Source organism: Equus asinus, chromosome 5 (assembly GCF_041296235.1).
Source record: "Equus asinus isolate D_3611 breed Donkey chromosome 5, EquAss-T2T_v2, whole genome shotgun sequence".
NCBI lineage: Eukaryota > Metazoa > Chordata > Mammalia > Perissodactyla > Equidae > Equus > Equus asinus.
The window spans coordinates 92,867,186-92,894,333 of record NC_091794.1 but is presented as its reverse complement, the minus strand read 5'-3'; the positions used below and the strand labels follow the sequence as shown (position 1 = coordinate 92,894,333).

General features: G+C 43.0%; 2 protein-coding genes across 2 annotated transcripts; one reads left to right on the top strand and one right to left on the bottom strand.

Annotated features, from left to right (window-relative positions):
* Positions 1 to 1,279: 1,279 nt before the first annotated feature.
* Positions 1,280 to 22,061, bottom strand: DNAJC8 (DnaJ heat shock protein family (Hsp40) member C8). The gene is made up of 9 exons (XM_014853620.3): positions 21,926 to 22,061; positions 19,618 to 19,719; positions 12,811 to 12,867; positions 9,769 to 9,835; positions 9,155 to 9,249; positions 7,517 to 7,588; positions 4,974 to 5,065; positions 3,200 to 3,275; positions 1,280 to 2,115 (listed from the first exon to the last, which is right to left on the bottom strand). The coding sequence occupies exons 1-9, from the start codon at positions 22,001 to 22,003 to the stop codon at positions 1,993 to 1,995; spliced, it is 762 nt and encodes a 253-aa protein (XP_014709106.1). The 5' UTR covers positions 22,004 to 22,061; the 3' UTR covers positions 1,280 to 1,992.
* ATP5IF1 (ATP synthase inhibitory factor subunit 1) lies at positions 22,023 to 26,223 on the top strand. Its single transcript, XM_014853621.3, has 4 exons — positions 22,023 to 22,134; positions 24,104 to 24,299; positions 24,393 to 24,484; positions 25,956 to 26,223. The coding sequence occupies exons 2-4, from the start codon at positions 24,213 to 24,215 to the stop codon at positions 26,101 to 26,103; spliced, it is 327 nt and encodes a 108-aa protein (XP_014709107.1). The 5' UTR covers positions 22,023 to 22,134; positions 24,104 to 24,212; the 3' UTR covers positions 26,104 to 26,223.
* The last annotated feature ends 925 nt before the right edge of the window (positions 26,224 to 27,148 follow it).

Genomic DNA, 27,148 nt, shown 5'->3' with positions numbered 1-27,148 from the left:
TATTCCAGCAGACTTGAAGCATGAGCACACTCATAGCTGATTGCCGGCACCACTTCCTTGAGGGCAAAGACTGGGCCTGGCCCTCACGAGCTTGCAAAGACAGTTGAGCTGTGACCACCAGAGAACCTCTAAGGAAGGGGTGGGTGTGTACACACATGCTGGAGTGAGGTGGGCGTCGCCTTGCCTGGCTAGAAGAGATAGCTGCTGCTCCCTGCACAGGACAGTCAAAAAATGCAGCCTGTGTGACCCTGCAGGGTGACAAAACATTTCCTTCTCTCTGCCTTGGTCCAGTTTTAGCTCTAGCCACCCCCACGCACCCCTGTGCTCTAATTCTCCTGTAGTTTGGACGTGCTCAGCTGTATGGACACCCACACTTCTGTCCCCTCCAAGAAGCAAATCAAAGCGGCACTGTCTTTGGATACTGTAAGACCTCGTGCCCTCGTGACCACTGTACCTCTTCACTCATCTACAGAATACTGCAAAACGTCTAATTTCAAGTTGCCCCGTTTCTCCTATCATCACACTTTAGGTAAGAACACTTTTAGGTGTTCTATTTCTCACCTTATGTCCCTCCCAAGGGCTAATCCTGTCTCTCATAGCCAGCAGGCCATTTGAATATATACTATCAGCTGAGTGCTTTCATACATTATTTCATTTAATCCTCAAAATACTCAGTACCTTCATTTTGCACAATGTAATACTGGCGGGTACCAGCCCCATGGCCAAGTGGTTAAGTTTGCGTACTCTGCTTTGGCAGCCCAGGGTTTCACTAGTTCGGATGCTGGGCGCGGACATGGCACTGCTCGTCAGGCCATGCTGAGGTGGCATCCCACGCAGCACAACCAGAGACGCTCACAACTAGAATAGACAACTATGTACTGGGGGGCTTTGGGGAGAAGAAGAAGAAGAAAAAAATACAAAAGATGGGCAACAGTTGTTAGTTCAAGTGCCAATTTAAAAAAAAAAAAAAAAAGAGTATATGCTCTGGCATCCATCAGACCTCAATTTGATTCCAGGCTCTGCCATTTGCCAGCTGTAGAGCTTTAAGCAAGCAAAAGAACAAAAAAAGAAAGAACACTGGCAACACCCACTGAGCACTGTGGTAGTTACCCTGTACATGCCGCAGCTAGTCCTCCCGAGAAGCTGCCACAGTAACCTATATTCCCATTTTGCAGATGAAGGAACTAAGGTTCAGCAAATAAGGTAAGGAGCCAGGTCTGCCCAACATCCAAGCCAGACAAGAGACCCACCCCTGGAATAATACCTGAGGACGAGTACATCAATGGTTAGGGTATAAAAATTTATTACACATACAGAATACTACCGCTAACAAACGCAGACAGGCTAGGACACAATGGTACTGGGTGGAGATGGCTAGCTCTTTGGAAAGTGAACAGGTTTGGGTGGCTTGGCGCCTCATGCCACGCGGATGGGTCAGATGGGAGAGCACATGCCAAACACCATGGGATGTCAGGGCAGCGAGTAACTGCTCCGTGTGCCCAATGCCCTCCCTGCCTGACCTGGGGCTTCGAAGGATGCCACATCCAGAAGCAAGCAGTGGAAGAGAGGGTGGCCCAGGCTTCCCAAGGTGGCCTAGGCTTAGCTCTGAAGTCACGGCAACACCGTTTTAAGCAATATGTTTAATTGCATGATTTCCACAAACTATACACGAAGTTTCTAACCATCACAATTCAGTGAAGTACAAAACATTAAGTTACAGGCTGTGGGAAGGAAAGGCAGCACCAGCGGTGGTACCTTCCAATCCTGGTTGGTTTAGGGGTATGGGGTCGGGGAAGGTTTTTTTTAAACCAAGCCCCTGATTTCAATGTACAAAAGAATTACTCTGATCGATATTAAATTGTATTGAAAACAAAATGGACTAAAAAGCAAATACTACTCTATGTTGGGGTGGAAATGGGAGGAAAGAATGAGTCCTTCAAAGCAGGAGGGGAGACAGTTGGGGGAAGGTTCTGTGGCTGTGACCCCATGCGGTCACTCACGCTGCTCCATTTTTACTTTTGGTGGTCTCAGGAAGGTCCGATTTTTCTTCTCCTTCTTCCCCTTTGTATTTGCTTGGAAGTTTCGCCAGCTGTCCACACGACCATCTCGACTTTCCTAAGCACAAAAGAGGTTTGAGGTGAGGAAACCAGTTAATGAGACGAAGAGCCTGAACCTGCTCTGCCATGCCCCCACAGCCCAGCGCAGCTCAGTCCTCTGGAACAATCCAAGAGTAGAACAGAGCAGAGCTTTTCTCCCATTTTGTGTGGCACAAAAAGGTGTCACAGCATCCCCAGAAGGAAGGAGAAGCCACAGGTTGGAAGACGAGGACAGATGAGTAACACTCATCACAACAATGAGACCACCAATCACTGGGGACCTCTGGGATGGACATTTAGCATATGCTCTCTCTAATCCTCACAAAAAGCTGACTGCAGTGTGTAGTGCCACTGGCATTTCACCAATGGTGACACTGGCTCAGAAAGGTTAAATCATCTTCTCAAAGCCATATGACTAGCAAACATATGACTGCCACTCTTTCCACTGCACATTCCTTCTGCCCCCTAAAACTTGGGTGGAGGTTCAAAGCCAGCGCAATGCCTAGCTGGCTGTGCTGAGAGGGCCACTACGATCTCTTCCTCCTTACCAAGGGGCCTACTCCTTTTCTCTCTTTGCATACAGAAACAAAGTCATCAACTCTGGTTAGCTAATCCCTAACCTAGGTTCTGAATCTTAAGAAGACAAGACTAAATGTTGCTCAATTCAGGAAATTGGCTGGGCACCTGAAGGATGCAACCAGGGTGTCACAGAGGAGCCCAGTTCAAAAGCCATAAGTGTCTCTGTAGGCAGGACACCAGGGCCACAAGAACCTCGGTTTCTAGTAACAGCCCTCTAAGCAGGGCACTACTCCATGCTTACCCCTAAATTAAACATGCAAGTCTTTCTCTTCAGCCCACTTGGCAGCTGAGCCCACCACAATCTCCAAAAACCATTCAGGGAGCCTCACGGCCCTTGCCAAGGCAACAGAGCTTAGAGGTGGCTGGGCCAGGACTCATTCTCCAAAGCCCCCACTCTTCCCTCCATATCCCATTTCCCTGACTGACTGCCCCAGTCAGTCCCGGGAATGCTCCAGAACCAAGTTTCTAGGCTGGGGAGTTTTCTTAGTCTGGAATAAGAACCCCTGGCCAGCCTGAAAATTTACCTCAAAGTTTTTCTGCCACTCCCTTTCCCGTTTGGCTTTTTCTTGAGCTTCAATCTCTTCTTCCCTTTGTCGCTTCCTAAGAAGAAAACCAGACCATAGTATTTAGATGAAACTTAGAGCCCATGTTAACTAAGCAAGTTAAGGCATCTCCCCACAGAAGCAAGCAGACAAAGGAAATCAATTCCCTAGGGTTCTACAAAGATGGCTGCCTGGCAAGGGCTCAAAGCACTTTCATGAATGTCTCACTCTAAAACACACAGATGCGACCCTGCGCAGGGCTGTGGGGCAAGATACAAACACTCCTGTCACGTGTCATCAAAGCTCAGCCAATACTAATCGGAGGTTCTGGGCTTAGTTCGTGACAAAGCCATCTTCATTATATTACATACTTCATCACATTACATACATTTTTCATTATGATATTACAATAGCAGAGGTTCTTACTCAAGAGGATCTCTGGACCTATCCCAAAACAAAAAAGCCTATCCCAAAACCTATCCCAAAACCAGGATATTTCACACAACCTCAACTAGCAAAACGTATTTATTGCTAAACAGTAATTAACAATACAAAACATATAAACTAGCGGCATTGGTGGTACAGCGGTGAGCACAGCTACCTTCCAAAATACATAAACTAAATTAACCTCAATATTTTGATGAGCACGGGAAATCCTACTTTAGGACAATAAACATTTTGTCAGTGATTACGCTGTATGATGCTGCATACTCACCACAGCTGCATCCACTAGCCACACAAAGGCTCTGGCCTCAGTAACAATGGCCTCAATAACTCTGCCTATTTCACTCCAGGAAATCAGGAAGAAAACACATAGCACTCTTGACGATAAACTCCCTAAGGATAGGTCTATTCCATATTTCCCAAAAGTGAGAGGAAATTTCTCACCCTAGTAATTCAAAAGTTTGGCTGTTTCAGAGAACTATTTTTTTTCTTTTTTTTTTTTTTTTATTGACTTCATGATAGGTTACAATCTTGTGTGATTTCAGTTGTACATTAATGTTTGTCATTCGTGTTGTAGGTGCACCCCTTCACCCTTTGTGCCCACCCCCCACCCCACCTTTCCCCTGGTATCCACTAAACTGTTCTTGGTCCACATTTTTAAATTCCTCATATGAGTGGGGTCATACACAGATTATCCTTCTCTCACTAGCTCATTTCACTTAACATAATTCCCTCAAGGTCCATCCATGTTGTTGCAAATGGGATGATTTTGTTCTGTTTCGCAGCTGAGTAGTATTCCATTGTATATATGTACCACATCTTCTTTATCCATTCGTCTGTTGATGGGCACTTAGGTTGCTTCCATGTGTTGGCTATTGTAAATAATGCTGCAATGAACATTGGGGTGCATGGGACTTTTGGAATTGCTGACTTCAAGCTCTTTGGATAGATACCCAGTAGTGGGATGGCTGGATCGTATGGTAGTTCTATTTTTAATTTTTTGAGAACTCTCCATACTGTTTTCCATAGTGGCTGCACCAGTTTGCATTCCCACCAGCAGTGTATGAGGGTTCCTTTTTCTCCACAACCTCTCCAACATTTGTTACCATTAGTTTTAGATATTTTTGTCATTCTAATGGGTGTAAGGTGATATCTTAGTGTAGTTTTGATTTGCACTTCCCTGTCAGAGAACTATTTTAGACAGCCTCTTAAGTCATGTATTACCTAACCCCTTCATTAAGAAAACCCCCAATGACCAATGTTGGTAACCAAGGCATTTAGATATGATTTAAATGAATATACTAATAGATACCTTTCATGCATCTCTTTGGCTTCTCTCTCTTTCCTTTTAATTTCCAACTCAGCGAAGAGTTTCATGGTCTGTTTGTATACTGCTTGTTTGAACTACAAGAAAATTAAGAACAAAAGAAAATCCAAGTAAATATTTTACCAGCAACTTGAATCAAGTACTTTTAGATGGAGCCCAAGATAAAAGCAGATTAGAAGCCGGCATGGAAAAAGATTCTTCAGAGAGAACCACTTCACAATGCTCTCTCAGGAGAAAAACAACACATCCACCTATGAGACCTGCCCACTTTCACCACATAGATGATACACGGGAACCCTGCTCTAAAAAAAGCACCAATGAGGGAAAAAAATCTACCTGCTCATCACAACCATTTGAGATTTCGGAGGGCCTTTACCTCCAAAGACCTTCCAAAATTTTCACAAATATTTTATAATTACTCTGTGCTAGGCACTGAGCTAGGTGCTAGAGATAGGAAGTTGCTATCCAGCACACCAGTCTTAGGGGTCTACTGACTGTGGCAGGGCTACTAGTTGTCCCTACTCCTCATCTCATTATCTCTTTTCCCTCCATCTAAAATTGCTTATCTTAAGGCACATGACCACCCAATGTAAAAGTCTGTATTTCCTAGGCTTCCTTATAGCCGGGAGTGCCAAGGTGACTTAAGTTTTAGCCAACAGGATGTTAGGAAAAGTGATTAAGCAATTTCTTGGAATGTTCTTAAAAGGAGCAGGCTTATCCCTTCTTGCCTCCTTCCTCTATTCTGCTGTTTGGCACATGAGTGAGGTGATGACACATCCTGGACTGTGAGGATGAGGGCAACATCCTTGCTGGCAGAGCCACAGAAAGGAGGAGACTAAGTCCTTGGATTACAGATGGCCCGGGGCTGCCATACCAATGGCCATCTTCCCAAAGACTATTACATGGGAGAAAAAACAAACTGCTATCTTATTCCAACCACCACCATTTTGGGTCTCAGTTGTATGCAGCTGAACTTATATTCTAATCACTGCCAGAAACAGTTTACACAACATTAGATAGAAAGCAGAACTTTATCTTTAAAACTCTTTCCCCCAAATACAAAGGATTTTAAATATAAAAAGAAACATAGAAAATAACCCAACATGCAGATTTCACAGGGCCTATACCCTAAAATCAGAGACGGTGGAGCAAAGAGTGCTGCGTGGAAAAGAAGGCAAGTAAAAGAGGTCCAGAATTGCCGTCGCTTCCACTAGCCAGGCACTGCTTAATGAAAGCAGTGCTGCCACTCCAGCCCTAAGAAGGACAAACATCAAAGGGGTGCAGGCGTCTGCAAGGAAGACTTCAACACCTTTAAAGTTCCAAACTCTTCTGGATGGACAGAGACGGGGGGTTTTTCATCTTTTCATATTTTTCTGCTTTTTCCAAATATTCTATTATTAGCATGTGCTCCTTTATCATCAGACAAAAAAAAATACAACTACAAAAAGTTAGGGTCTTTAACAACTCAGGAGGGCCAAGGAGTATTTGTAAGAGGGTCTTCAGAAAAGACTGAAGAGGACAATTAAAGAGAAGAGCAAATAGGACTGAGGAGAAAAAACTAAATATGGGAAAAGAGTAAACCCAAAACAGGTGGCTGGTGGAAAAGATGACCTAAGAGTTCTCAAGCAGCGTTAGCACCCAGAAGAGAGGATTGGTCACCGTGAGCAGAATCGCTGAAGCGAGCAGGTGCAGGCTTTCTTCCAAAAATCTTCAACAACAAGATACGCACATGGCTAAGTTACATATCGACCTCAACTGAGGGATCAGTAAGAAGACTTTAAGTTCGCAGGCTAGGGAGGCAATTAGACACAAATATTTAAGTAGAATCTCCTAACCAATCTCCACTAAATAACCCAGTGGATTAACCACTACTCTCCATTTCTCTGCAAACTATTACCTGGAGCAAAGCGAGCACTCGTGCTACGAAACAGCTGTCTATCAAGAGTTATTTGTGGTTGCTCCCAAAATGGTCTACGCCAGTTGCAATGACTACCGTACTTAAGTTATTTAAATATCATAGAAATTGACGTCATTATAAAAACAAATGCTTGTTGTTGTTGTTTTAAACTACATTGAATGCTTTAGAAAGATTTAATAAACATGAGTCCCTAAAAATAACTGCTGTTGAATTAGTTACAGGTGAGACATCTGGAAAAGACTGAAAACAGAATCACAAATATCTAAGATTTTGCTCTTGGTTTGCTTCCCGAGTACCTACATTTCCAATGCACTTCAAAAGGAATTAAGAACAGAAACTATGGATAATGCTTGGCGTGCGTGTTTTACGAAATTAAGTCAACTATAAACTCTGATCAGCAGACGCACACGCAAAAACATGGTCGCAGCCCTATGTCAAAAAAGGGGAAATTTTTTAAAAGGGTGAATGAATGTACCTTTAATATTTTAAGTCAAAATAAAATGTTTATAGCATGCATGTGTGCATCATTCTTTAGGTTTCCCTGTCTTTAACCACTAATCAGTGAACTCAACCGCACAAGATAAGGTGGCTCTTCTCATATTTAACTCACCAGCTCAGGATCATCCTCCTCCACATTTGTAGGTTTTCCTTCCTTCTTTAATTGCTTTTTTCGCTCTTTCACCTAAAAAGAATTTTTTTCATCAAAAAATGAGCACTCATACTTTGAGAATGTCCACTGAGTTGCACACATATAATATGCGCACTTTTCTATAGGTATAATAAAAAGTTTGCGTTAAAAAAAGATGAACTTCTCCCCTGCCCTCCAAAACAGCAATGCAATCAAGGAAAACTAGGAACCAGGGATCCTTTTTCTAACTTCATCTAAAATTCTTCTACCTGGAAGGATGAAAAGGGACCAGAAGGGAGTTTTCCTCAACTCATCGGATCCTAGGCCAGATCAAAAGAGGCTCTGATAAACTGAACAGATTACCTGTTTACCTTTCGCACTTGCGGTTACGTGTTTATAGCAAAGAAAATATATTTGTCAAGTTTTAGAAGAAGCTACAGAACATGCGACATTAAGCATTGTTTCTCTGGCATTTCTACAACTTCATTCTTAATAATTGTGACTGTGAAATGCCCTTAAACCAGTAATTTTCACATCACATTAACTGATGTTATTATCACTTCGGTCACTATTGAGATCCAAAACAGTTAAATATACCCATTCACCCAAGAACGACATTACTCCATTAACTAACGATTCAGTCTATCACACCAGCAAAAAGCCAAGTGGCTTCCAAGCTCAGAAAGGCCCTACTGCCACCTTGTGTCAGAGAGTGAGGATGGCTTCTTCAGGCAAAATACAGAGGAAGGGTAACTACCACAAGGAGTCAAGAAACTGTCAGGTACTTTTCTGATTTCTGCCAGAACTGGGCCTACAGGTACCATTTCCAACACATGACCAGCTGGACACAGTTATGTTGGCCCATCTCCTCTTTTTACTCATGTTCTTCATCTAAATTGGACTCATTATTACTATCAATTAGATAGTTCTGTTTCAGATTCCAAAGCTCTTCAAAGAAAAGGTCACATCCATATTCACCCCGGATTGAAATTGCTCTGATAAATGGCCTCGAGATTCTTGCCCCAGAAAGCAAAAAATTAAAACAAAGACCTTTCTCACCTCAAGCAAGCCATCTTAACATCTCCCACCACTCAGAAGATTTAGGTAATGAAAAAAAATAATGCCAGCAATAACAGAATTTATTTCAACTGAGTCCTTCCCAATCCTGTTATTAATAGACAATTACCTCCTCTTATTTTTTAAAAAAAGTTACTCATATCCCCTTGCCAGCCTTTCTCAAGCCCCTGTTCCAACCCTTTCACAGGGACAAGAATAAAAATCAGGGGTCAAGTGTCACCATGGCTGCTCCAGTTTTCCACTCTCAGGATGGGGTAACGTGACAACATGTGATGAGAGGGCAAGAAGAGCCCTCCTTCCACAACACAGGACTGGTAAGGAAAGAGGTTGGAGCAGTGTCCTAGCCACTCCTCATCCTGAGCTCTGGGGGTGAATTAGAGCTTTAGGCACACACTATTCACGACCACCACAGCAAAGTGCTGGAGACACATAAGCAGTCACAGTTACGCCAGGAGGCACTGCGAAGTTAACATTCACCCTCCTACAAGGTGCCCAAGGCTTGCTAATACTTCCTGTAAACACAGCAGCACTATAAATACTTACAGTGTGTTCCACGTATTCTTTTCCTGCCTGAATTACATCCAGGGCCCTCTTCTTTTGTTCCTGATCCAGTAGCAACTTGTAAGCTTTGTCCACAGCTAATGCAAAACATTGAAATTAACTGTTTCTGCAAACACCCTCTGACAGTCTGAACTATACTCAGGCAGTGTAAATGGACTTGTGCTGTCTAAAAGCACTCCCTACTTTGTTAAATTATTTACTGTTGTTAAACTAATTAAAAAACATACAACTATAGCAATGGCTTTCCTTGAAAGCCTTAGAAAAAATTAGATACACACTCAAGGCTAAATATACCACATCTAGATTTAACTCAGAGATAAAATACTTCCAATTATTTTTTATGTTCAAGGAAAAAAAAATGATCCTATGCAATAACACTCTTTGTTGGCACATAAAAGTTCTAACAAACCAAAGTTAAGGTCTATTTCTTAAACAGCAACATTCTGCTTTGGAACGACAATTGTTCTATTGAAAACCACAGCTTCTTCAGGACCAGAAGACAAAACTATAACATTCTTTTCTTGATCCAGGACAAGGAACAGTCAGTCCCTACCACTGACAATACATTACTCAGAAGCAGGTAAATTTACAAATACCTTCAAAAGCCTTTTGTGCTCTGTCAGCATCATCTTGATTTTTATCAGGATGCACCAATATGGATAACTACAATAAGAGACAAGTTAAGTTTGTCAATAAGAGGAACATTTAATAACTCTTCACCTGCACTGTGCCTCTTTAAAACCAAGAGCTCTAACGTATTATGGCAAAAAAGACTGTCGTCAGGGCTGGCCTGGTGGTGTAGCAGTTAGGTTCGCACGCTCCACTTCAGTGGCCCGGGGTTTGCAGGTTTGGATCCCTTGTGGGTTCAGATCCTGGGTGCAGACCTGCACATTGCTCATCAAGCCATGCTATAGCAGCATCCCACATACAAAATAGAGGAAGACCGGCAACAGATGTTAACTCAGGGCCACTCTTCCTTACCAAAAAAAAGAGACTATCAGCCAGAGGCATTTTTTTAAAATTAATAAATATCATAAAATGACTAGAAATACTGGTCTTTATCAAAATTCAAGCACCAAAGGCTAAATGCACACCTGGGAAACATTTATGGTTTTAATCACACAGTTGAGAACAAATCTAAGCCTAGTATTACAAGGACGTTGTGATAATTTGGAGAGAGTAGACTGAAAAGTACTGGGTTCCTATTACATATTGAAAAGTACTCAGTTCCTTATACTGAGCACTGAGGTGGATAAAACAGGTATGAGACATCATCTCGTTTCTAAAAGAACTTTTAATTTAAAGCAGTGATTCTCAGTTGTGGCTGTGCTCCAACCCTGTGAAGCTTCTCAAAAATCCACAGGTCTACTCTCTACCTTCAGACCGCTGAATCAGGCTCTGGCATCCTACTCTTTAAACTTCTACTAGACTGGGTATCAGAGGATAGTAAGGAATTAGTGTCAATTTTGTTAGATGTGAAAAGCAGTTATGCAAGAAAATGTCCTTTTTTATTTTGGGGGGATATATGCTGAAGTATCACGGTATCTGTAATTTATAACAATTCAGCCAAAAATACATAGTTAATGAAGTGAACTGTTGCATACAGATGGTGAGTATACGGGTGTTCACCATTCTATTCTTTCTTTACAAAATATAATTAAAATTTTTATAATAAAAAAGTTAAAAAATAACAACTTCCACAGACGACTCCTTCAGACGGCCAGGGTTAAGAATCACTGACCTATGTCAAGTGACAAACAGAAAGCCACTAGTTGGATAACAGGGACTGTTGGGGAAGGAGAGCAAGTGGGACTCTAATACTAACCCAGCATCAGTGGAGCCTGGGGTCTAACTCCAACTTCAAGCACCTACTAGCTGTGAGATCTCGAGCAATTCACTTAACCTGTCTCCACCTCAGCTTCCTCCACGGTAAATGGGACGATGCCAGGTACCTACATCTCACCGAGTTCCCGTAAGGATGAAACGAGATGATGCAAGCCAAGAGCTCAGCATACTGTCTAACACACATTGACGACAGTTAGCATATAAAGAGGATACACTGTACGCCAGGACTTAGTCTAAGTGCTTATGTGTATTACCTCACTTAAATCCTCATTAATAACCACATGGGGTAGGCACCATTATTATGTGCATTTTACAAAGGAGGTAACGGGCACAGAAAGATTGAAAGTATCTTGCCCAAGTTCAAACTGATTGTAAGAGCTACAGCCAAGATTGAAACTCAAGTCATACAGCTCCTGGGCCCACACTTTTAATAACTATTAGATCACATTAGAGACGAAATAAGAACTCTTACTGAGTGCTTTGCAGAGCTACATAAAAAGTTGTTTTGACTATGGATTTGAATGCCTGCTTATTAAATTGGGAAAGACTGCTAATGCATTACATGAAGAAACTTGAAATTTTAGAAAAAAGAAAAAAAGCGGAATTTGAGTGCAGAGTAGAACTCAGGAAGGAAAAAAAGCTACAGTTATATAATGAGAAATGACTGAGTAGGCAAAGATAAAAAGCATCTTGGCTTAATAGTAGATCAGATGATGACTGTGAGTCAGCAATGTGGGAGCAATCACCGTACTGAAGCAGCGAGTATAACACTGGATACTGACAAGGATGGCATGCAGGAGCTGAGGATTACGTTAGCATTGGTCAGGCCCTACTAAAATATGACGTACGTAAGAGATAGAAAGAAGTTGGGGAAAGTTAAAAAATATATATATATATTAAATATATAGAAAATCCAATTTGCAAAGACATTACAAGAGTTTGCTTATTGAGCTCATATAAGGAAAGGCTGGTGGGTTACTCAGCTGTTAAAATTGAAAGGGTTTTTAAAAAGGCTACTATAAGACTACAGCTTGAGTCATTAAATATTAGAATGGGCAAGAACCAGAGGTTGTTGATCTACTTTCCTGTTCCAGAAAGCACTCTTTATATTAAACCATGTACCTCCTGGGTATTCATTTAAGTTTGCAAAAGATAAAATTATTGAGGAATGGGGTCTAAAAAATAAAAAACTGCTACAAATCATTTAACATGTTCTCTCCTGGAAGCCAGGGGATTAAGTCAGCGTGACCCCAAGTAAGCATGACTGTTCTACCTTGTACCTCTCCCTCTTAATTAAGGGGCTGCAGAGAGCCTCTTTGGATATAAAATTCATTCTATTCAGAGGTAAGCTATGGTCATTAAATTACTTAAGTTTTTTTTTTTTTTGAGGAAGATTAGCCCTGAGCTAACTACTGCCTGTCCTCCTCATTTTGCTGAGGAAGACCAGCCCTGAGCTAACACCCGTGCCCATCTTTCTCTACTTTATATGTGGGACGCCTGCCACAGCACGGCGTGCCAAGCGGTGCCATGTCCGTACCCGGGATACGAACTGGCGAACCCCAGGCTGTCGAGAAGCACACGTGTGCACTTAACCGCTGAGCCACCGGGCCGACCCCAAATTATTTAAGCTTTTATGTCACTATGAGTTCTTTTTTAAGAGTTACATAGCCCGAAGTTTAAAAAAAAAGGTTAAATTTTGGCCCAAAAGTCATAATAGCAAGTCCTGAGAGAATCACGTACTTAATATATTTTCAAAAGGTTCAAACTCCATCTATTACAGAGAAATACGGTACCTGCCGAAATCTCTTTTTTATTTCTTCATCTGTCACTTCAGGATCTATCTGAAGAACCTGGAAGAATCAAAATCAAAACTGTAAAAGAGATTTAAAAAATTTAAGGTGTCCAATAATTTATACATATTATAATCAGCATCTAGAATAATACTTAGCATTCTAGAACAGTGCCTGGCATAGTTCTAAAAAATGCTCAAGAAATATGAATGACAATACATCACAATACATACATTCATTCAAACGTTTATATAGTTGCTACTACCTGCTGAACACACTGCCGTGTACTAGAAATGCAAAGATAAATAAGCAGAGGAAACATATTTTTTTAAATTACCATATAATAAGTGCATTTGGAGGAAGGGAACATTGTAAGATACACAATTAAAGCAGATGATTTCATAGTGTAGTCCATGGTTTCAACATAGCACCAATTATTTATTTACTCAGTATTCAAGGCTAGAAGAAGGTGCAGACAGGGTGGAGGGTGAGAAGAGTTTGCTAGAAATTCAGAAGAGCAGGCCCCCCTTCAGTGGTACTGAATCAGAATTAACACTCCAACAAGATCCCCGGATGATCTGAATCACATTAACGTTTGAGGAGCACTAGTAAGAAACGATGATGCAAGTGAGAACCAAGTGCATTCAAAGCTAGTAGAACTGAGGATCGGTTAAGAGGGGCAAAGGAAAAAAAAGGAAAATAAATCTTGAAGTGAAAAATACCTACCAGAGAAATTAAAACTGAAAAATAATCTGCCAAGCTTAGTCAGATGCTCACAGGGTCTTAGAAAAACTTGGCAACAAGTAATGTCAAGATCTATAGCAAGCTTTCAAAACATTCAAAGAGCCCACCTACAGCAGTAGTCACTGGTAGGCAGCCAAGCTGAATCACCACTGCATTCAACAGGCTTTTGAAGGTTATGACAAGAGCATACCCGTTCTCAAACGCTACATATACCAACTGGGGGTGAGAGAGAAAGAAGAACTTTAAAGAGTCAGTGCGCCCCCTCATAACTTCCCAAGAGAGAAAGAAACTGGGAAAAAGTCACTCCAGAGGAAGAATGCAGCCATATAAGATTTACAGATAAAGGAAGGTAACTGAACACACACAACTCTTCAGAGAACCTTACCTTACCTCGGCTCTGAGGGAAAGGAATGTCCAACAAATGCCAGACGGTGTCCAAAACGAATGAGAAAGCACGGAAAACTGCCCGCCTTTGCACAAAAAGCCTCCAATAAAGCTGTAGCCTATGGCATGAACTAATCATGCCAAATGTAATTCATAAACCTTGGTTCCCAAGGTGAAAAAAATAAAATAGCTATAATTGAGTTTTTTAGCACAGCTGGGGCGCTCTGAGTGTGGACTCTATTCTGGACGACGTACTGAGCTAAAGCTGTCTTTCCCAGGAGCGGTAACGGTGGGGTTCTGAGGAAGTGCATTCTGATTTTGAGGAGATGCACACTCAAGTACTTCGGCATGAAGCATCACACTGTCTGCAGCTTACCTTCAGAAGATCTGGCAAAAATGAAGAGGGTATGTACACAGACGCACCCCAAAAGTTATTTTTCCAAGAGTTATATCACACGTGCACTGGTCACTGGCCACAAATATTCCGAGTGCCTTCAAAGCTAACCCAACTCCTTTTCTATCTTTAAGAGTTGGAGGTACCATATGTGGCCATAAAACACAATGAGGACAATGGGCTTATACTTGTGGCCCAAACCTCTTGGAAGCCAGCTTTATACATTCAGTCCAAACTTCTGGAGCACCTAGGATTACTAGATATTGTGCTCACTACTGTGCTCAAAGAATTTAAGCAGGGAAGGGAGAGACAAGCAACAATTCTTACATAAATGATACATGTCATATTACCAATAGGGCTCTAAGAACACACACAGGTCCATTCAGATTCTTTTTTTTTTTTTTTTCAGGAAGATTAGCCCTGAACTAACATCTGCTGCCAATCCTCCTCTTTTTGCTGAGGAAGACTGGCCCTGAGCTAACAACCGTGCCCATCTTTCTCTACTTTATATGTGGGATGCCTGCCACAGCATGGTGTGCCAAGCGGTGCCATGTCCACACCTGGGATCTGAACCAGCAAACCCTGGGCCACCAAAGCAGAACATGTGAACTTAACCACTGCGTCACCAGGCCAGCCCCCTCCATTCAGATTCTCGGTAGGTTTTTCTGAACTCCTATTGTGTCTCAGGATTTGGGGACACTGCAATAGAAAATACACAGTCCTGGACCTCAAAAAGTTAATCACACAGAAACAAAAATGCATGACTGTGGCATTTATATAAGTTCCTGAACTCAAATAAACTATAGTAGTGTCCTCTAGGATCTTCTGTTTGAAATAGGAATCCAGTCTTAGGTCACACCTGAACTCTCTGACCTTTTAATAACGTACCAAATTCCAGAGTTCTACGAGAGAAATACCTTTCTTTCCAAGGTGCTGAACAAAATAAACAGAAAACAAAGTCCATGGAGCTGCCTGCTGGGGCCTTAAAGTTAAAGCAAAAGAAAGAAAAGGAAAAGGGCAGGACTGAGCAGGGGCACAGGTTCATCTAAGCTTATGCAAGGAAGTGGGGCAGGGCCCTTAACCTGAGGACAATGCAGAACATCTAAGAAAGATCTCACATAATGGCTGAAGGTTAGAAATGTATCCAAATAAGGAGCTGCAGAGATGGCAGGAAGGGAAAAAATGCTCCCTGGATAAGGATTCCTGCACTGAGACCCCTAATTTCTCCCTTTCCTACCCGCTGCTCAGCAAGGTGGTGTAGAGGAAGACTACTGACATTTCAACTGACAGCTGAGCGGACAGCTATTACTGCCTTACTTCTCCTTACTAGAAAAACACAGCCTTGCTTACCTCTGTAGAAAAATCTAATTCATTTAGATGTCTCAATAGACGCTACATGAAAACAAGTCGTTGATTTCCTTAATCACTAGGAACAACTAACTCTGACCTGCAGTCAAAAGCAACTTTATAAGAAAATGACACCCAGCCTATAGAGTGGCCAGAACATTTCTATGAAACAGAAAAGACAAAAGTTCTAATGGACAATCATGGAGTCCCGCCCACTCAAACGTATGTTCCTGAGTGTGCCAACCTCATCATATCTTTACCCATTCAAATATACTTCCTATAGTCAGGACAGGAGCTACGGGGCAGTGAGTTCCACTTTGAGAACCACATTAACCAGGAGGCATTAAAATCCCAGCCTTCATACTGGTCCCAATAATCTGTCACTCCTCACCAATCAGATCACCACAGGAAATACTAATTACTTTAACAAATAAATGGGTAAGTTATAGGATCTCCTTTTCATGGTACTATGCTCAATTTGAAAGTATGGCTAAATAGAACATACCATCAAATGTTTTACCACCTCGCAAACAAATTCTCTCCCCTGTGCCCTCCCCAAAATCCTATCAAAAGCACCTTTAAGCTTTGCATCTTCCCCTTCCCTTTCTGAGCAATGCAATCCAAATATATTAACAGGGGCCAGGCAAAGGAGACATCCACTCGGGGTGGGGAGTCAAGATGGCCCAGAGCAAAGTGTCAGAGCCCACCTGGGAGAAAGAAGATAGTGACCACACAGGGAAGAGTGGCCAGTGACATGGTGCTGGAGCACAAACAGGGTGAGAAGAGCATCCACACAGAAGGGCAGCCTGAAATGAAGTGCCCAAGTGGGTTGAGGAGGGCATTTCCACAGACAGGTAGCCTGGGATAGGGTGTTAGAACCTAAGCAGGGTGAGACTGTCAACATCGGAGTACAGCCCAGCACAGGGTGCGAGAGCCCAAGAGGCATGAGGTAGGCATCCACATGGAAGTGGAGCCCAACAAGGGGTAGTTGAGACCAAGCAGGGTAAGGAAAGTGTCCATAAGGAAGGTGGCCCAGCACAGTGTACGGGAGCCCAAGCAAGGACACCTCCACAAAGGGGCGGCCTAGCATGGAGTGTGGAAGCCTGTGCATGGTGAGGTGGATGCCTATGTAGGAGGGCATCCAACGTAAGAAGGCAGCCCAATGCGAAGTATCAGAGCCCACGCAGAGTGTGGAGAACATGTGTGGAAGTATGGGTGGCTCAGGGAACTGGAACCTCAGCAGAGTGGAGAGAGCCTCCGTGCAGGGGGTGACTCAGAGTGTGGACTCAAGAGCCCAAGTAAGATGAGGGGGGTGTTCCCCGAAAAGGCAGGCTGACACAGAGTGTCAAAGCCAGAGCAGGGTAGGAAGGCCCCTGCTTGATGGGGAGGATGCTGGAGCCCAGGAGGAGTGAAGAGAGCCCCCAGGAGGTAGAGGGCAGGCACGCGGAGCCACAGCCGGGTGAGGAACATACCCACATGGAAGGGTGACCTGGCATGTGAGTTTTGAGCTCAGGTATGGGGAAAACAGTTTTTGCATAACAAGGCAAACTGGTGTTGGTGTCAAGAGTAAAGTGGAGTGAGGAGGGAAAGAATGGCAATGCGAGATCTAATGCATACAGGAGGGTCAATTAAGTAAATATCTATATAGTAGAGAGTGGGAGCCAGATTTCTCACTATCAGAGAAGGGAACTATGAGCATGGAAAGAAAAAAACCTAGAATAAACCCTGGGGTGTTGGATCAAAATTGGACATAAATACGTGTACGCACACACACACAGACATACACATACACACGCCTTAGCCATATCCACCAACAGGGTTTGGGAGTAGTGATATCCCACTAGCAATGAGTACACCTAGCACTCAGTCCTTGATTTCTAAACACCATTCTTCATTAAAGGAACCAGGGCTCCTGGATGAAATGGTTAATTCCAGCCTGGGTAAGAAAAAATACAAGAGGGCCTAGTAATCAAACAACAATGAAGAAATATCAAAAAGACAGGAGCTGTCTTAAAAGTAACCTACTGACCAAATTTGGGACAATCTGAGCATTAAAATAAATAATATTGAAATATAACCCACTGGATAAAAGAGGAAACCCCAAGTCCATACTGACAAATAAATTAATAAATTGAAACTTTGATAAAGAAAGGATATATACACAGTCTCAAAACACCTCCCAATAAAATAGTTATTACAAAGGAGAAAAAAAGTAACTTCATGAACAAACCTAGCAAGCACCTCCTTATGTGACCAAGTTAACATCACTATTAACGGGATAATCAAAATCATGTACCACTTTATAAGTTACAAAGGAAAGAATGTAGTATCACTTCTGTGATATTCCTGCCAATAGTGTACAAACTGAATCTAGTATGAAGAAATATCAAACTCAAATTGAGAGATATGCTACAAAATAAGTGGCCTGCAATCTTCAGAAATGCCAAGGTCACAAAAGTCAAGGAAAGACTGAAGAACTGTTCCAGACTGGAGGAGACCAAAGAGACAGGACAGTTAAACATAACAGGAGATTCTGGACTGGATCCTTTTGATATAAAGTACAGTATTGAGACAATTAGCAAATTGGAATGGAGCCTGAGGGTTACATAGTAACAATATATCAACGTTTATTCCCTGATTTTGATGCTTATATTGTAGTTCAGTAGGAGAATACTGTTTGTAGGAAAAACACAGTAAAGTATTTCAGGGTGATGGGGCATCATATGAACAACTTGGACTCAAATAGTTCAAGAAAGTCTTCATAGTGTACCTGCAACCTTTCTGCAAATCTGAGTTTTATTTATTTTTTTGTTTTTTATTTGATTGATTTATTTTTTTTTAGGAAGATTAGCCCTGAGCTAACATCCTCCACCAATGCTCCTCTTTTTGCTGAGGAAGACTGGCCCTGAGCTAACATCCGTGCCCATTTTCCTCTACTTTATATGTGGGATGCCTGCCACAGCATGGCTTGATAAGCGGTGCATAGGTTGGTGCCCAGGATCTGAACCAGCAAACCCCAGGCCACTGAAGCGGAACATGTGAACTTAGCCAATACACCACTGGGCCGGCCCCCAGTACACACTTTTAAAAATGTTATATAAAAATATTTTAGTGGCCGGTCCCGTGGCCTAGTGGTTAAGTTCGCGTGCTCTGCTTCGGCGGCCCAGGGTTGCGCCTGTTCGAATCTTGGGCAGGGACATGGCACTGCTCATCAAGCCATGCTGAGGTGGCATCCCACATGCCACAACTAGAAGGACCCACAACTAAAAATACACAACTATGTACCAGGGGGCTTTGCAGAGAAAAAGGAAAAATAAAATCTTAAAAAAAAAAAAATTTATGTAACAACGTAGTATTTAAAATAGCATAAAGTGCATGATTCTTGTTTTTAAATAAAACTCAAATAAAAGTTTGACTATAAACAGTTAAGAATGGCTATTTCTCTCTTAGTTGGAATAATACATGATTATTTATTCTTGCTTTCTCTATATTTCAGATTTTTATAAAAAATATGACTTATTTTTATCAGAAAAAGTTTAAAGCTATAAAATTAAGGAAATCCAAAAAGCGCATCTGCTTGTCTATAATCTTGCGATGATTTTTTGGTTGTTTGGGTTTTTGCTACTTTTTTATTGTGGTGAAACAGAGAAGTTTTAACACGTAAATTAAATCAAAGATCTTAAATTTATCAAGGCTAGCTATCCCTTCACATCTGAAAATAAATCTTTATATATTTGGGTTGCTAAAAGATGAGGGGGAATGTTTGATGGGGCAAAGACCATTTCATTTTCCTTAATATGCTGCCTCCTCAGCTCGGCTCACAAAACCACCCAGGTTCAGTTCTAACTATGATACAAATGAGGTGTGTGTCCTAAGGTAAGTCTGCCCACAGCTATGCATAGCTACCCATCAGGAGGCCACAGCAACATCAGACAGCTCACCTCAAAAGGGTTCAAATTGAAGTAGGAGGAACCAGGTCGGGTCAGTCTTTCAATCTGATTTTTGGACGTTAGAACTGAATCTCTCTTCTCTATCTGTTTCACCTAAAACAAAGGGGATAAAAACTTCATTAGTAAAGCTCAACAGTAAACTCTGAATTGTCACCCTAACAAGTTATTCACTGGCACGTTCAGCAAACATTTGTGTGTCTACTGTTCAAGATATTCTGCTAAACACTTTGAGGAATAATTACAACAGTTACCATTTACTGAATTTTAATCATGTAAAAACTTTACACACATTTATTCCTCTCAGCAATGCTACGTGGTAGATATTACTATTATCGCCATTTTGCAGATAAGAAACTGAGACTTAAAGAGGTTAACAAACTTGTTCCCAATCACCCAACCTATAAAGCAGAATTTTAATCCCAATACTTTAATTTTAATCCCATACTTAATTTAGAACTGTATTTTAAGAAAGGAAAATACAATTACACTGAAATATATACTAAAAGCAGCATTAAAAGTGCATAGGGCAGGGAGCAATAACTCTGCCTAACTAACTCTACTGGAGTTAGAAAAACCCCTGACTTGAAGAGACTGCTAAGGAGAATAGGCACCAGGTACTCTCAGGACAACATCCTTGGTGCCACTGCCAGAGCTGGAATGCTAGTTGGAATGGATCTCTGGTATGTTATATACCATCTTTATTCCTACAGCCAAAATCAGATTAGAAAACATTTCAGTAACATAAAAAGCCATTCTTTCTCAGCATCTTCCCTCTTCACTCATTTTAAAACAGCATGCCACTCCCCCCATCCTCTCTACCTTCTTTCCCAGGCTAATTTTTCCTCACAGCACCTATCACTACCTGACACTATATTGTACCTGTTTGTCTATTGTTTACCCTTCTCTACAGAATCTAAGCTCTGTGAAGACAGGATTCTTCTCTCTGTTGTTCACTACCAAATTTCCAGCACTTAAACAGTACACTAGTATATGTCCGATGCTCAATAAACATCGGTTGAATGACAAGTGAAGGGTCCTCCTTTAGGTACTTTCTTTCATCCAATTCAAACAAATCAGGATTTCTTTTTTTTTTTTTCCAACTAAGAGAGGGTAAGTGAAACAAGTTTCACTATAATTACTGAGTAGTCATTAGAGGCCAATAAACTATGGTACCACTGCATCAACGCTTTCAAATGAATTAGGCATCTCAAAAGGACAGACTATAAAGGATGTGCTAATTTCCATTTTTAAATTTAACGCTTTGGAGAAACTACTATGTAACAGCACTGTTGCAGATCCCTAACATGAAAGATGAATGTGACATGGTGCTTAACTGTGAGCTGCTCACAGCCTGGCGGGTAGCAACTCCATTCTTCAAATCCATGCCAACTTAACGAGGTCCGTCTTCAGCCTTCTTTTAACTCTTAAAGATGCTTCTGTTTTATATTTTGTGAAACCTTTTCTTACACATTAACTCCTTTAACCTTCATAAAAACTCTTGTTTTTATATTAACCCTCGTTTTACAGACGTGGAAACTGGATCTGCAAAATCAACGTCTTCAAAGAATTCAATCTCAGACCAGTTAACTCCCTTGCACAAACCCAATCAGGGGTCCTCTGACTTCACATGGCATGCTCTTCTTTCATTCATTCATCATTCATTCATTTACTCAACATATATTTACTGAGCAACCACTATGCACTATGCGCTGGAGAGGCGATAGTAAAAGAGGCTCAGACTCAACCTACTCCTGTCCTAACACGATACCAAGCTGTCTGCTCTAAGACCCGGAACAAATGATTTCACCTCCCTAAACCTCAGGTTTGTCATCCGTAAAAAGCGGAGATAGTGCCTACCTGGCATGATGCATACGGCCTGGCGTTCGCGAATGGCAGACATAACCAGTAATACAACTCACCACAGAGAACTAAGCGTAGAGAGTGCTTCCGTTTAGAACAAAAATGGGGGCCAAGACGCTTAAGTGGCCCCCAGCAAGGCAGAGCCGCTGCCAGCCCCGCACTCCCCGGACTTAGGGAACTCGCGCGCGCTCAGGCACTTCGTTGGCCACACTCGCTGTCTCCCCGCAGACGTCGGACCCCGGCCCCTTTTCCGTTGCCTAGGGGATGCCCCAGCAGCCAGCGGGGAGAGACGCACACGCCCCCAGCCCCCCGCCGCCCCGAAGGCCAAAGAGGAGGAGCCACCCAACGGTCCAGGCCAGGAGGACCACTGCCTTCACCCGCTGGAAGAGCAGGCCCGGGAGGGTCGCCCCGGGGCCACTCTTCCTCACTCGGTGTTCACCTCACTGTAGAAGGTCATAAAGGCTTCCTCCGTGCTGCCTCCGCCGCCCGAAGCCCCGCTCTCTCCTGGAGCCGCCATTTCCCCGGCCCAGCCACCACGTGACTCTTCTGCGCAGGCGCTGCCTCACGTGATTCTCACAGGTCCTCCCTAGCCCCGCCCCCTTCCTTGCGATTCTTAAAGGGCTGGAAGCGTAACCGCACTCCTTTAACGTAAGTACATCAACTCTTTTTTTTAATTGAGGTGAAAAACACATAACACACAATTAAGCATTTTAAGGCAAATGATTCAGTGGCCTTTAGTACATTCACAGTGTTATGCAACCACCACATCTATCTAGATCCAAAACAATTTCATCACCCCAAAGAGGATACCTGGCACCTATTAAGCAGTCACTTCCCGTTTCCCCTTCTTCCGGACCCCTGACAACAACCAATGTGTGTTCTATCTGTATAGATTTACCTATTCTGGACATTTGACATAAGTGCAATCATACAATTTGTGACCTCTCATGTCTGACTTCTTTCATCAAAATCTTTTCAAGTTTCCTCCAAAGTATAGAATGTATCATTACTTCATTACTTTTTATGGTTGAATAATATTCCCCTGTATGTATATACCGCAATTCATTTATTCATTCATCAGTTGGTGGACACTTGGGTTGTTTCCATCTTTTGGCTATTACGAAATAATGCTGCTTGTGAACATGTGTGTACAAGTATTTGTTTGAATACCAGTTTTTAATTTGGGGGGGTATATACCTAGAAGTGAAATTGCTAAATCATATGGTAATTCTATATTTAACTTTTTCAGCAACTGCCAAGCTGTTTTCCACAGCAGCTGAATCATTTTACATTCCCACCAGCAATGTATGAGGGTTGCACTTTCTCCACATCCTCACCAACACTTATTTTCCACTTTTTAAAATTATAGCCATCCTAGTGCCTAGACGGATCTTTTGCATAAACAGCCAAGACCCTCTATTGGATGCCCAGCCTAGGGGATAATTAAGAAACAGCAGTACCTGAGAACTACAAACAGAGTTCTGAAACTGGAATGGCACTTCAATATCACCTAAAAACACACCAAATTATTATCACTAGGTAGTGGGCTTGTAAGTGATTTATTATTTCTATCCTTCTGCTTTTGTATTTTTCCAAGTTTTCTGCAATGAACATTTGAAAATGTGCCCCGCAGCCATTTCCTCTCATTTAAGTCAGACAAACCAGGGCTAGTATTTTTCCAACCAAAAGATGATCAACAAAAACAGTTCTACAATTTCATTGAAAGCAAAGAAGGTATTTTTATAATCATGAATAAGATAGATAATCTGGCCCAACCCTCACATCTAAAGGAGAAAAAACTGGGCCCAGAGAAAGAAAATGAGGCAGGCAAAGGCTATTAACTACTGTTGTCTTGTTCACATTTGTTAGACGGCTGAAGGAAGGTCAAGGCAAAGGCTTCCCTAGCTTCCTACTTATGCACTTTTCCACTTCATGGCACCACGTTACCAAAATCCCAGTTATCAAGCCCATTCGATAATGTATTAATGCACTTCACAAATATTAACTCCGTGCCTACTTGATCAAGGCCCTGATAACTTCTGAAGATGAAAAGTGCAAAAAGAGAGAGAAACAGAACAAAACAGGGAGCTAGGACAGAATGACTAAGGAGGTCAGGGAGGGTTTCTCTGAGAAGGTAACATTTAAGCTGAGACTTGAGAGCGAAACGTCAATGCAACAAAAGAACACTGACAACCTCTTAAGAGATCATTTACATATACCTAAAAAATGTTTTTTCCCAACAGCCCTACGTCGGAGCATCCTGGACACAGCGCCGCACCGCCACCTGCCCCCCCCCCCCATATTACGCATTTTATTGGTGCTAGTAGTCCAGGAAAGGGAAGGCTTCCTATGGGTTGTTTAATAATAACTTTAGGATTGGAATCGTGGGGTGGGAGGCGTGGATGCCACGCCTCGTTCTGATGAATACAAGAGCCAAAATTTCAGCTCCTGACCTTCTCCTCCCCTTCCTCCTCAACCTCCTCTATTATTATTCTCGCGTCCTTTGGCCCCGGAGCCCTTGCTAGGAATTGGCTAAGAATAGGCCCGCCTCTCGCTCAGGATTCGCTGAGAACCATAGGAACCCCGCTTCCTCCCTCTCATGATTCGCTATTCCTAGGTTCATCCCGCCTCTCCACCGAAACGATTGGCTGCCTGGCCATCAGCAAGGTTGGGGCCTATAGAGAGGCTGCACCTCCAGTGACCGGAGAAGTACTGCACTGACAGCAATGGCAGTCACGGCTCTGGCGGCGCAGATGCGGCTGGGCGTGTGGGGCGCGAGGGTCATGCAAGCCCGAGGCTTCAGCTCCGATCGGGTACGCCGGCGGCAGTGTCCGCTGCCCCAGCCCCGAGCGCGGATCCCGTGTCACCCTCCGCCCTTCACCAATGTCTTCCGTCTCTCTCCGCAGTCAAAGGATCACGACTCCCCCGCGGGCTCGATCCGGGAGGCCGGAGGGGCCTTCGGAAAGAGAGAGCAGGCTGAAGAGGAACGATACTTCCGGTGAGGCCTACGGGGTCCCGAGTCCAGCCCTGGATCTCTCAGGGCCTTCCAGTCGCCCCACCCATCCCTCCTTACTGCCCTGGGGCTCCCTGTCCCCCAACAGAACTCCCGGGCCCCCGAACCCATTACGCCCAACACTCGAAGCCCTGACTGTTGCCACCTATAGGGCGCTCCCAGCCCTGCCGAATATCCCAGGGCCCCCCAACGCCAGCCATTCCCTCCTGCGGGTCTCCAGAACACTCATCCCACGGCTCAACTTTTCCTGAATCATTTACCATCCCCACCCGTGGAATTCTCCCCGGGTCGTGCGAAACGCCGCTCCGATACTTCGCAGTGTGTCTAGATCCGACCGTCCAATTCTTGCAGACCCTCCGAGCCTGACTCCCTCGGCCCTCACAGACCTGTCGCTCCTCCACGCTCTCTTTTCTCCTCCACACGCCTTAGTTTTGCAAGCCCCGTGTGGATGGATTCCCTGACTCTTCAGACCTCCTCAGCCATTTCTAGACCCCCACACACCTCCTATTCGGCCAGCGCGAGTAGGTCCTAGGACCTGGTTGGTGGCAGCTCCTCATGGTTGGAATCCACACATACATACATTTCCTAGAGACTTTTGCCCTGCCCGCCCAGCCCATCTCCTGGGCTGTGTAGATTTCCCTCTCCTTTAGCATCTGGGCCTATCCTCTTTCTCAGCCCTGAGTTATCTTTTACTAACTTCTATTCACAGTGGGGAACAGCATAGAACTAATCTCCTTCTGCTTCTCCCTTGGCCTCTTTTCACTTCTGCCCTCTATTGCTCACTCTTAAGAATTATCACCATAGCACCTGCCATACCAGAAAGCCAAGGTACAACCCTTAGAGACCATCTAATTGGGCCCTATATTATACAGTTAAGGAAAACTGAGGCCCAAATGTGGCCGAACCAACATTTGAATTGCCCCTCTTGAGACCTAAATTGGACTGCAAGTACTGACCATGCAAGAGACCCCTTCTTTTTTTTCTTTCATTTTGGCCTTTACGGTGAGCCATGCATTTCTTCAGGCAAGGGAAGCCCTAGATAAATTGAGATAGGATGCAAATATTTGTCCTTTAACTGTACCCCTTGGCTTACCCCCCTTCTTTTGCTCTTTTTTTTCCCCCAAAAGGGGATTCTGTTCTCTGGGTTGTTCCTCTTATAAGGTATTGGGGATTTATGTCACACTTCTCTGGAGTTTCCTACTCTAGCTCGTTAATGCTGGAATTTCTGGTACTAGCAGCAGGAAAAAGAAATCACTTTGGTCATCTAAAGATGACTACATCTTAAGATAGAGTATTCTTTCCCAAGTAGGGCTTAAGGAGGTAGAAGAGGATGACTAGCCTGACTCCCATGAGATTGGAACTCCTGTCCTTAGCCTTAGGTATTGTGGGTTATGCTTAGAGAAACTCTCTGGGGTGGAGGATTGGGATTAAACCCAGAGTGACTGTGTCCTTGTAGAAAGCGGACTAGAGAACAACTGGCAGCCTTGAAGAAACACCATGAAGATGAGATCAGTCATCATGTAAAGGAGATTGAACATCTGCAAAAAGAAATTGAGCGGCACAAGCAGAGGATCAAGACGCTAAAAGATCATGATGATGATTAAGTGCACACAGTTCCCCGTGGAATGGCTACATATCATTACCCACTTCTATGTAGACAGAGTTCTGGTTTAATGACTATCTGTGTACTGCCAACAGATTATAATAAATTGTCGTGTCATCAATGAACTGTGTCTAATGCCTTCTATCTGGAGAGGGATAGGGGGACACACTCCCTGGCTGAAGTGAATCAGACAGGGTACCTGCAATGGGGAAAGGCCCCTTCCCCTGTCTTGACACTAGTCAAAGGTGTTCAGAGAAGCTTCTTGAAGGATAAACCCCAATGCAGGGCATAAGGTGAGGAGCAGCCTGGAAAATAGAGAGGAATGATTGCTTAAAAAGATACAGTGCAGACTTTGAATAAGATTTGGGTGGGAGAATGAGGGGCAGGAACTGGCCTGGAGAATCAACTTTTAACAGTTGACCTGGGTAATTTTGGTGAGTGCTCAGTTCGGCAAATTGTTGAATGGCGCGCACTCAGATCCTATATAAAGGGTATGACAATGGCATATATTATTGCTCTGTATTCACAAATCAAGAATAGCCTTTTCTAGCCAGCAAAAGTGTGGGTAGGTCTGGAGAAGGGAAGCAAGACTCATGGACAAACTGAGCTCAAAACTTTGGCTGGTTGCTTGCCATACCAAAGGCACCAGAATGCGTAAATCGTGAGCTAAAGAGTGGGAGACAGCCCTAATTCCACCGTCACCCCTCCTAGCTAAAATGCAGCACAAAGCTGTGGATTCAGAAAAAACTATTTTGAATCCTGACTTTGTTAAGGCACTAGCTGTATGATCTTGAATAGGTTGCAGATTATCTACCGTCTGAGTCTTCATTTCCTTATTGTTAAGAAGCTGATAAGAATACCTGCCTTCTGAATCTCAGGATGTGGTTGGGATTAAATGAGATAAAATATTAAAAAAAAAAAAAAGATACAATGCAGGGCACCATCAGTCTATTTTGTATTTATAAAATGGCTTAGAGAATTCTTCATATGGACTAGTTAGCCTTGTTCTAATTCTCCTCGTGCAGACTGAGAGAACTGGAATTAGA

Coding starts and splice junctions, on each gene's coding strand:
- DNAJC8 (XM_014853620.3), bottom strand. CDS start 22,003: ATGGCGGCTCCAGGAGAGAGCGGGGCTTCGGGCGGCGGAGGCAGCACG. Junction 12,868..19,617: donor TCAATTTGAACCCTTTTGAG/GTGAGCTGTCTG, acceptor TGATTCTTCCAG/GTTCTTCAGATAGATCCTGA. Junction 5,066..7,516: donor AGGAGGATGATCCTGAGCTG/GTGAGTTAAATA, acceptor ATTTTCTTGTAG/TTCAAACAAGCAGTATACAA.
- ATP5IF1 (XM_014853621.3), top strand. CDS start 24,213: ATGGCAGTCACGGCTCTGGCGGCGCAGATGCGGCTGGGCGTGTGGGGC. Junction 24,300..24,392: donor GAGGCTTCAGCTCCGATCGG/GTACGCCGGCGG, acceptor CTCTCTCCGCAG/TCAAAGGATCACGACTCCCC. Junction 24,485..25,955: donor GAAGAGGAACGATACTTCCG/GTGAGGCCTACG, acceptor GTGTCCTTGTAG/AAAGCGGACTAGAGAACAAC.